The 10701-nt window shown below is 46.5% G+C and overlaps 1 protein-coding gene across 2 annotated transcripts; it reads right to left on the bottom strand.

The window, feature by feature from the left end:
* Positions 1-1165: 1165 nt before the first annotated feature.
* On the bottom strand, positions 1166-8318 carry POLR3H (RNA polymerase III subunit H). 2 transcript variants are annotated; one of them, XR_010469011.1, is made up of 7 exons: positions 7815-8136; positions 6270-6366; positions 4556-4642; positions 3536-3599; positions 2692-2899; positions 2432-2613; positions 1878-2044 (listed from the first exon to the last, which is right to left on the bottom strand). XR_010469011.1 is itself a non-coding variant. In XM_005514937.3 (6 exons), the coding sequence occupies exons 1-6, from the start codon at positions 7923-7925 to the stop codon at positions 1991-1993; spliced, it is 621 nt and encodes a 206-aa protein (XP_005514994.1). In that variant the 5' UTR covers positions 7926-8318; the 3' UTR covers positions 1166-1990. The 2 variants fall into 2 exon arrangements, 1 of the variants encoding a protein (XP_005514994.1); XM_005514937.3 differs by lacking the exon at positions 2432-2613 and having other exon boundaries at positions 1166-2044; positions 7815-8318.
* Positions 8319-10701: the final 2383 nt, after the last annotated feature.

Here is a 10701-nt window from a genome sequence, read left to right as displayed (position 1 = left end):
CTTCTGCCTTGTGTTTTTATATTCATAATCCTGCTCTTTAGCCCCTGCTTCTCCTGTCACTTGCTGGGAAAGTGGGAGAGAACTTCTTGGAGATGCAGAATTGGTACCTGCCGAGTTCATATTCTGTAAATCACTGCTGTGCACAAAACCACACAGTTAAAAAAGAGCCCTCACTGCTCCCTAGTTCCTCCCTTGACATGAACTGCTGTGGGCTACATGCATGACTTACCACCACCTTCCCACCTACATTCCTGCCCAGGGCAAGAGGGACACTACTGCAGCAATGACAAACTTGCAAGGAGCAAGTGATTTATATGCTTTTGCAGCATTGTGCACCAGTAAACTGGTTTCCTCAAGCACAGCTTGCCTTTTCCACCACAGGAGACTGCTGTTGAGGAGCATCTCATTAGATCAGCATGTAAAATACAACAGCTACCACCCTGTTCCACTCCTGGGAGCTTTGAACGGGGCCTGAGCACAACAGCTACTTGGAGGGATCTGGGCTGTTTTTCCCCCCACCCAGGGGCTACCCTGGAACAGTCTCTGTGGAAGCCTCTTTGGGGGTTAAGGCTCTAACTTGCTTCACCTGAATTTCCACCTTGGGATGTTCTCCAACAGTTTTCCACCATGTCTAGATGACCGGGTGTCTGAGCACTACTGCTCCATAGACGGCATTCAGTGCAGCTTGTTGTCTGAGCAGATGGACCTCAGCTACTATGTGAACGTAAAGAATTCCAGGCTCCCTTTTAATTAGGGCAATGCACCAGGAATAACAGTTTGGAATTAAGGGGTTCTAACAACACTGCAGGGAGGGCCCTGGTGACTCAGGCTTTGTTTCCACAGTTGGAGGTTTAACAGACCCACTATCCCAGGGAATTACAGCCCCTTCCTGCCAAGCATGGCTGCCTTTGTAATTATGTGTGGCATCACTCTCTTGGCAATGTGCCCTGCATAGATTTTACTCACTGTTTTGTTCCCCCCTTTCTTTTCACTGCTGTCAGGAAGGGTGATGGCAATTGTTTGTTATTGGCTGTTAGAGCTAAGTGTTGGGCTCAACACTGTCTGCCTTGAAATCCAAGTAGCTAAGCCACAGGAGGCAACTTTTTTCTTCCTGCTAGGCAGGAAGCTAATAGTTTCCCCACAAATTGTACAGGAAGGCAGGCTGTGTGTTTTTTTTTTACTATTTATTCCATTTCTGGTATTAACACACCCCCCACAAACAAGTATTTAACTTGCTCAAAGCAGCCCTGGTCCATTTCAGTTCATAATTATGTATTTTCAGCCACACTGCTGCAAAGTTTAGCTCATTCTACACAAATACAGCCCACCCAATGAAGTATTTCCATTCAGCACAATAAGCAGCCTGTAGCCTTCCACAGTGGTCATCTTCATAGAGCCTAAATTACTTTTGGGTAAATTAACTGCCATTCCAGTTCTCTTTGGCTGACTTCACCCATGGGTTCAGTTCCCACTCTTAGCAGAAAGTGACCCTTGCCCTCCCAGCAGCAGCATTTTCCAGGTCTCCAGTGTACCGCGCCTCTGTTTATTCTTTTGCTGGTTCTTCTTTATTTCCCATCGAAAGAAGGGCAGGTTTCTACCCCTCCAAAACCAAGCGCTCAGCCCAAGGAAGCAATACTTTGTGACAGGCATTCTCTCTTGCTTTCACTCACCAAAGTCAACTCCCTTCTTAACTCAGGCAAGGAAAGACCTCCCTAGTTTTCCCTGCAGAGCAGGAGACCAAAGCTCCAGCTGAGTTTGTTGCTGCTGTGCTCCAGGCTTTTTGTGCCTGTAAATTCACTTCTACAGATCAGTGAAGACATTTCTTGAAAGAGACTGTCTCGATCTGGCAGGTTGGAAGCTGAAGGGGAAACAGAGACTGACAGGTCTAATTTCTCATTCAGCTTCAGAGGAGCAATAAGCACCAGCATGATCCCACAATCCCCCAAACATCCACTGGAAAGCCTTTCTGTGGAGCAGGCTCTGACTGCTGCTAGCTGTTTGTCCACCACGACAGGAGGCCCAGGCCCGGCTCACTGATTGATCCCTGTTCACAGAGAGAAGAACAGAGCCTGTAACTGTCAACTGCAAAGAGAATACAGGAGTAAATGCATAAAAATATAAAATCTCTCCCTCATGAGTTGTGGAGGAGGTAGTCACTATTTTTTCTTGTCAGAGACTGCCCAGCACTTCCCCAGACTCCTTTAAACCTTGTCATCACTAAACTGAACATTCGACCATTGAAAAATCAAGCACTTGCCCATTCCACCTCCACTGTCTCAACACACTCCAGCTGGGAGAAAGCAGCTTTCCTTGGTTTAGATCCATCTCTTGCCCCATACGCATCGTGGGTCTTACCCCAAAGCATGGCAGAGACTGTTTAGCTGCTGTGTAAACCCTGATGTGGTTGTCCCAGCTCTGTGCTCATTCCTACCTGCAGCTCCTGCATGCAGAGTCTGCTTTAAATCAGCCTTCCCAGGGGAACTCCACCAACAACCACAAAGTGTTCCAATGCAAACACACAGTGACCACAAGAACAATCTTGTTTCTCCCTTTTTCCACTCCTTTCATTTTGTGATTCTGTTTGCTTCACAGTCAGCTTAAAGCAATCAGTTCCTTGGGAAAGGAATGCTATTTTAGACATAGAATAAACCACAATGTTCGCAGGGTTCTGTGAATTATGCACATAGTTACCACAAGAGTGTAGGGCGCCTCTTTCTTTTGGACTTCTTCGGTGGCACTTGAAGTGGAAGCCTCTGCAGAGCTTGGACCTGTCGGTGATGTATCAACAAATGTTTCATCCACAACTCGGAAGCGGATCTCCTCCCCAATGTCCATGTACAGGTCATGGGCTCCTTCTTCCGTCTCGTATTCCCACACCCACACCTGCTCTGCCTCATCGCTGGCCACGCCACAGGTTAAGGATGGAAACAATCAGCATTTGGCCTGACAGCTCACGTCCTGGCATTTTCAGGAAAAGATTCAATTCAAAGCATTTTCACAAGTATTTCTCAAACCGCAACAACCTGTCCTAGGTCATCACCCGCACAGCCCAGGACCCCCACTTTGTTTCTGATTTTCCTGCTTCAAGGTGTGCACTGCTGGGCAGAGCTGGGGTTACTCCCACAAAAAACTCAACAACAAAAAACCCCCACACAAACAAAACTGCTCAAACCCAAGACGACATTGTCTACCACAACCAAGTATATTAGACACACCACGTATCTAGACATGACACGATGTGGTAAAAGCAACGTTCTGTCCTCAGCAACAGTCAAGACCAGCGTCAGGGATTACAATGCGTCTGTTCAGGGGACGCTGCCATTCATTTCTCTCAGTGGGCACAATGGTCCTGCAAAACCTCCTAAGCGTGAGGCCTGTCTCGCTGTGATAACAGTCTGCGGGACTGGCCCGACACAACAGCTTCGCTTCTGCCACTGAGCACCTTCATTGTTGTGGCAGTGAATGCCTGTTGGGCCAGCACTGCACAATCTTTTCAAATGAAGTAGTGAAGTTATCCAAGGTGATCAAAGGATACAACTTAGCTGGCTGCTGCAGGGATTCTGGTGGGATGACAATATCGTCAAAGAATCCAATAGAAACTGTGGAGAAATGAATTTGATTAAGACTGAAAACAGTTCTTTGCAAATGCTGCACCACAGCGATTCCTAAAATGCATTTCTTAGATTCATTCTCCTTCCTCTTTCAGGATGGACAATTGAGATCATGCAGGAATTATTCTTTGAGCCACAACGTTCAATTTCAGTTGGCATCAGAGCAACCATCCATCTGAAAGTAAATACAGGAACAGAGGGCACAGTCTTTGTGCCCACTGGGAAAGAAAAAGGCTGTTTGGAGCAGGATGGGAAATGAAAGCATTCCAAGAAATGGGTGAGCCTATAGAGGTCTGTAACAGAAAAGAGCTTAGAAATCACAGAGCTAACATGTTAAATAAACACCAGTATAAGGTTAGAACAGACCCCACCTCCCCTTTGAGGTTTCATGATGTTTAATTTTATCAGAGAATGGACATGCCCAAATTCAGCAACAAGTGCACCCAAGATAATCTTATTGTTCTAACTTAATAACTGAGCAGAGGAGCTCGCTTGCATGGAAGACTCCTACAAGAAAGAAAAGCAACTCATCAATTATGTATTCTGTGAATCTGACTGCACTTTGTGCTCACAAAGACATTTCCCTGCCATGTTTTCAGGTACAGGAAACCGTCACAAATTTGCACAGAACTACATGGAAGATGCATCAGACCAACACAAGCCAACATCACCACTTCAAAACCAAAACAAAAGACCAAGTTCTGCTAACTGAAGTGAGAAAACAAATCCAATCTATGCTCCAGATGCCTGTTCTTGGGCATGTACAGGAATGACAAAAGGAGAGGGGAGCACAGATGAGAAATCGAGGGCCAGGGAAGCTGCCAGAGGCCAGGAACAGTCTGTAACCAGCCCACGGGCAGCACTGCACCACCTGAAATCACAGCACTGCAACAGACAGACCAAGAGCCCTGCAGCTCACGTGTCCCTCGCACAGCCAGGTTTACCGTGAACGCCGTCCTGACTGCAGCTTTTAATCTGCCCGATCAGAATCTCATCCAGGAAGGGGTGGAAGACCACGTAGCGGAAATGCACTTAAAAGAAAACAGATCATTAATGTTTACGCCCACATTAGTGCACTGTACTCCTCCCACAGGGTGGCAGCCATTAAAACAAAATCCCACATCCCGTATGCCATCTAAAATACCTACCCACCTTCTTTTACAATTTCCTTACAGGCAATGATTAGGTAGAAGAACAGGAATAAAAGTCCAGATTCCTAACTGCTTTGTATGAATTAAGACAGTGGCTGATCAACTGCCTCCTGTTCTCCGCTCATTAAGCTTTCAAGAGTTTAAGTTCACAGAATAAAACTATCAATGAAGAATATGGAGCAGAGCCTCTGCTTTAGCTATGGTGTGAGCATTCCCGCATAATGTTTCAAGGCCAAGAATACCAGTTGAAATTATACTTTCTTGTAATACTTCTGCTCCTTCTATTTTTGTCAGCAATGATGTGTATTCTTTAAATTAAAGATTTGATATCAAATATTATCAGAGTAAATACAATTCTCTGACACGACTGCATTTTTCACCCAGGTTAAACAAAATTATGTTTCTAACATAATTTATAATTTATAAGAAGACTACATTAAGCCCATCTTAGCCAAGTAATGCTTATGAGCAATTTAACATCATTTTAGCTGTCCATACTTTGCACTCCTCTTTTACATAAAATCAGGTAGCATGTTAAAGAAAGAGCTATTACCAGATACAGCAGGATTGATTGAAGTGCTACCCCAGATTCTGAAAGCATGAGACTTTTTTCCCCAAACTCAGAGAAAATATATTCTCTTGTTTCAGTTCAAGGAGTAATTCAAAGTTAAACAGCTGAATGGAGATTAAAGCAAGCAGGAAGCCTGCCATACTCCTTCAGTATTAGAGAAACTTTTAGTTGCAGGGAGCAATTTCTACTGAGTTAAAATTTAGACAAAGGGGAGCCACATACCATCAGTCCCATTCCCCTCTAGCAGGAAACAGTTCATTTGCTCATGCCATGTTTCTGTACTGAACATTAAAGCTAGAAAAATGTGCCTCTTTCCAGCTTAAAGAAACTTATTTCACCTTAAAAAATATATTATATTAAATTTGCTTTTATGCATTTACTTCCAGTTTTCACTCAGATTTGCCAAAAGTCAAAAATAAATAAATTAGTCATTTCTTATTTTTAAAAAAGTCACTAGAGATGTATGCTGAACCAGATCTGTCTAAGACTCAAATAAAAATGTAGCAAAACTTCCAACTAGGAAAACAGCATCAAATGCTCTACAAATGTTATATTTAGAAGCATATTTCAACATTCTAGCTAGGGGAAATAAGCTTCAAAAAGAAGAAAATACTAGACAAACACAGAACAATTAATACAACTTATTTTCTATGTGCACAGTTCCAGTAATTTTAAATTAAATTAACCTCTTCCTTATCCCACGCTTATGGCTGGAGATGCAAACAGGACTGGCTATCTTAAAGCTGCATTTGTACCCAAAAATGCAAAGGAAAGAGACTTTTGCCATCTTCCTCTTGCCCTCCCAACAGGAATAGAGTTAAGGCTATGAACTTCAGTACGGTCCTTTTCATTTACTTTCCCTAACAACTGAAATCACCTTACACTGCCGGATCACTAACCTTCCACCAAACTATATAACTGAGGACAAGAACATACCTTTGGTATGTGATGCACCATCTCCAGGAAATATGTATGAATCTTCCAGTTTTGTGATATCATACAGACAGATGCAGAGGCCAACGTTGTACACAACCTGCTCAAAGAAGAAAAAAAGTCATTTAAAAGCAATAAATTAAGCAAGCCAACAGGTTAATTCAAGCAAACCATCAATTTATACACTGCACACACCTTTTCAAAAGAAGGCAACAGAAAGGTGGCAAGATGGGAAGGAAGCTGTTTTGGTGCACTCCCTCCAACAGCCCTGGCCCCAACCACACCACATTGCAGGGAAACCCCCAGCTCATTCAGGTGTTATGGGAGGAGGTGTTTTCATTGGCACTGGAAAGAGCACTGCTACAAACAGAAAACCTTGGGGTAACTGTCAGTGGGGAGAGAAGCTGAACCTCCAAAACAGTGAACAGTTGCCCACAGACATCATTCACCAGCCCCACAGCTTGTCCAAAGGCTATTCACTGCAGTTGTACCCTCAGAAGCCTCTGGGCTTGCCTTTGTCTTAAATTATATTAGCTGTGGGCAGAGACAAAGACTCTTGGTTTCTCTGCCGCTTCTGAAACAGCTTCACAGCCTACAAAATAACTTGTCTGTATAATCTGCTGTTCACAACCCTCAATCGCTTCAGGTTGTTCTTTTGAGCTACGTTCCCAAGCCGCACTTTGAGTTTTGCTCCTGCCTCACACTGAAAGCTATGTGGTAATCACAGTCCCAGGGGCTGCACGGGGAAACTGCGACCTCCTGGTCTGTGACCTAACACTCGTTTATATCCTGCACCAATTTCTTGCTGTCACAGCATGTTTCACATACTAAGCACAGACCAAACCAGCTATCAACATTTTAATGTCTCTTCCATTATTATTGTTCTACATTTATTTGCATTGTCTTTTTAAAAATTCTCCCACTCACAGAATCACCTCAGTTGGAAGACACCCTCAGGATCATCAAGTCCAACCATAACCTAACTATGGCACTAAACCATGTCCCCAAGAACCTCATCTAAATGTCTTTTAAACACCTCCAGGGATGGTGACTCCACTGCTTCCCTGGGCAGCCTGTTCCAATGCCTGACAACCCCTTCCATGAAGAAATTTTTTCCTAATATCCAATCTGAACCTCCCTTGGTGCAACTTGAGGCCGTTTTCTCTCATCCTAACACTTGCTTTTTGGGAGAAGAGACCAACACCCTCCATGCTACAACCTCCTTTCAGGTAGTTGTAGACTGCTCATATTAGTTTTCAGATTGCTACTCTACACACAGACCAGCAGTTACTCTCACTTCTCTTCCATACTTCTCTGCCTCATCTGGCATCTCAGTACCTTCCCATCACAGCAGTAGCCGTTAGAAAAAATCCCCTTTGAGATGATACATGGCTGCGTCTTTGTTTATAGTCTCTGATATTTCAGTCGCTGGGGATGGTCTTCACATCCAAACTATTCTGACACCTCACCCACACATCTCATCAGGAACAGATAAAAGGAAGGGACGTGATGACACCCGCACCAACCTATACGTGACTCACACTTTACCTTGTTGGCCAATTTCTTGTTTAGCTCTTCAGCAATGGATTCGTTCAGTTTCCTTTCAAACTGCCAGGGAGGAATCCTGACCGTGTCGGTCATCTCGACCAGGACAAACATGGCAGCACGGAGCAGCGCGGAGGAGACCCAGAGCACAACCCTGACCCCCAACAACTGACAGGGGGCCGGCCTGGGAAGCTACCCCGACGGCTTGCACGGAGCTCGGGGGAGCACCACCCCGGTTATGCCAAAATGAGGGGATGAGGGGTTGGGGGGGTTGAAGGCGCCCGTGCAACGGCCGTTACGGGGCGGGGGGGGAGGTTCAGGGCGGCCACGCAACCGCTATCGGGGGTCGGCGGCCAAGCAGCCGCCGTCGTAACGGGAGGGGTGGGCACCGACAGCCACGCCGCTCGGCAGGCGGGCGGAGCGCGGCGGGCAAGCCCAGAGCGGGGCAGCCCGCCCGGACCAACACAGCCGCTCCTCACCCACCTGCCTCGCCACGCGTGCTTCCCTACCTCAGGATACTTCCGGTGCCTCAGCCAATCGCCCTCGGCGGGTGGGCCGGCGCCTTGATTGACTGGGATACGGAGCGCTCACAGGGCGCGGGGGCGGAGCGAAGCGCCATTTTGTCAGCAGTCGGCTCAGGGCGGGGCGAGGTCTTTCATTCGTTGTCTGTTGCGTTGCGGGGGCTCCTGGTGGGCTCCGTGGGGAGGTGGCTTGGGTCAGTGTAAACGTGGAAAGGCCTCCAGGCTCCTGGAGTTCTGTACCTGTGCCCCCTCCCACCCTCACAGGCGATTGCCCGTGTCACATCTGTTGCTCCACCCCAAACAACCCACGACTGCACAGAATCACAGAATGTTAGGGATTGGAAGGGACCTTGAAAGATCATCCAGTCCAATCCCCCTGCTGGAGCAGGAACACCTAGATGAGGTTACACAGGAAGGTGTCCAGGCGGGTTTTGAATGTCTCCAGAGCAGGAGACTCCACAACCCCCTGGGCAGCCTGTTCCAGTGTCTGTCACCCTCACTGAGAAGTTCCTTCTCTAATTTGAGTGGAACCTCTTGTGTTCCAGTTTGAACCCATTACCCCTTGTCCTATCACTGGTTGTCACTGAGAAGAGCCTGGCTCCATCCTTGTGACATTCACCCTTTATATATTTATAAACATTAATGAGGTCCCCCCTTAGTCTCCTCTTCTCCAAGCTAAAGAGACCCAGCTCCCTCAGCCTTTCCTCATAAGGGAGATGCTCCACTCCCTTAATCATCTTCGTTGCCCTACGCTGGACCCTCTCCAGCAGTTCCCTGTCCTTCTGGAACTGAGGGGCCCAGAACTGAACACAATATTCCAGATGTGGGCTCACCAGGGCAGAGTAGAGGGGGAGGAAAACCTCTCTTGACAGTTACTATAATCTCATTGAATCATATAATCTCACTGGAACAGGCTGCCCAGGGAGGTTGTGGAGTCTCCTTCTCTGGAGACATTCAAAACCCGCCTGGACATGTTCCTGTGTAACCTCATCTGGGTGTTCCTGCTCCGGCAGGGGGATTGGACTGGATGATCTTTCCAGGTCCCTTCCAATCCCAAACATTCTATGATCCTATGATTCTATGATTTAACGTTTTCATAAGCTTCAAACCCGACAGGGCAGCAGAGACCAAAGTTCACGCTTCTCCAAGAGCCAATACTTCAGCTGTTTGCCCGCTTCTACAGCAAAACTCGGGCTTTTACCGCCTTGTGCCTAGAAGATATTTTCACAGTGGCACCTCCCCAATACTGTGGTCAAGGTTGTTATCAAGTACAAATTGGCATCACACAGAGCTGGAATAATTTATTCCAAGTGTTAATTAAAAAAAACCCAACATCCCTGTGATATGATTTTACAGGTCCCAGTGCGTTCTGCAGCAAAGGAAGGCAGCACAAGGGACGGTGGGAAACAAGGTGCCATGCCCATGTTTGAAAATTTAGTGGGGAAAAAATTAAAGGAGGTTGTTTGAAGTGTGCTTAAAAAAAGGTTTGCCAGGAAAACCAAACATCTCTGGCTGACAGTCAGAACTGCACTGTCAGCGTAACGGCTTTGATGCAAAGGCTACATATGTCATCCCCCGCACCCCCCAGCGGGACGGTAATGAGTGTTTTAGATAAGAAATCATTAAATGTTGAGCTGTCTTGGAGAAGGAAGGGGAAAATGGGACTGAAAACACTGTGGCTAGGCTTCATTAACAAGATACCTGTCCTGGGCAAGGGGTTTCTGATCTCATCGCAGTTACTCCTGTTTCACCACCATTTGTTGGATTGTGTGTTGGGTTTTTTTGCACATTGTTTTTTTGTGCGTTTGTTTGTTTAAATCAACATGGCTGGTCTGCACACGTTTGGCATGTTTGTATTAGATGGCGGGCTCAGAAACAATTTTTCCCCTGTCACCTGAGAAGAGCAGCATTTTTTTTGGAGCATCACCTGCTGTCTCAGTGAGGAGCGCTCTATCAGAACACCTCAACCCCGATCCCCAGCGCTTCTTGCGCTTCTCGTCCTACTTCAGGGAACCTCGCAAAGGCTCCTTTCTCCTGCGCAGCAGTGGCGGCTGCGCTAATCTCGGCGCGGCACAGTTCTGCTGGCGCACGTGCTGCATCCCTCGCTGTTCTGTCGTGGCCTCACACAGGTCTGGCAGCGCGAGGTTTGACCTTTAGCTGGAGCGCAGATTTTGCGGGTGTCTGTAGCTACTTTTTCAGTCAGGTGAATAGTTCCTGTCCCTCTTTTGATGGCAGGTGAACAAAGAGCCTTGGTATCACACAAGGAGGTAGAAGTTAGGTACTGTTTGTACTGGCAAAGTAATCATGCTGGCTGTTTTTGTATATGAGAATTGTAGGATTAAATAAGGGTAGGACTCAGGGGAGCAGTG

Source organism: Columba livia, chromosome 1 (assembly GCF_036013475.1).
Source record: "Columba livia isolate bColLiv1 breed racing homer chromosome 1, bColLiv1.pat.W.v2, whole genome shotgun sequence".
Lineage (NCBI taxonomy): Eukaryota > Metazoa > Chordata > Aves > Columbiformes > Columbidae > Columba > Columba livia.
The sequence above is the reverse complement of the archived record's forward strand: the minus strand, read 5'-3'. Positions and strand labels throughout refer to the sequence as shown.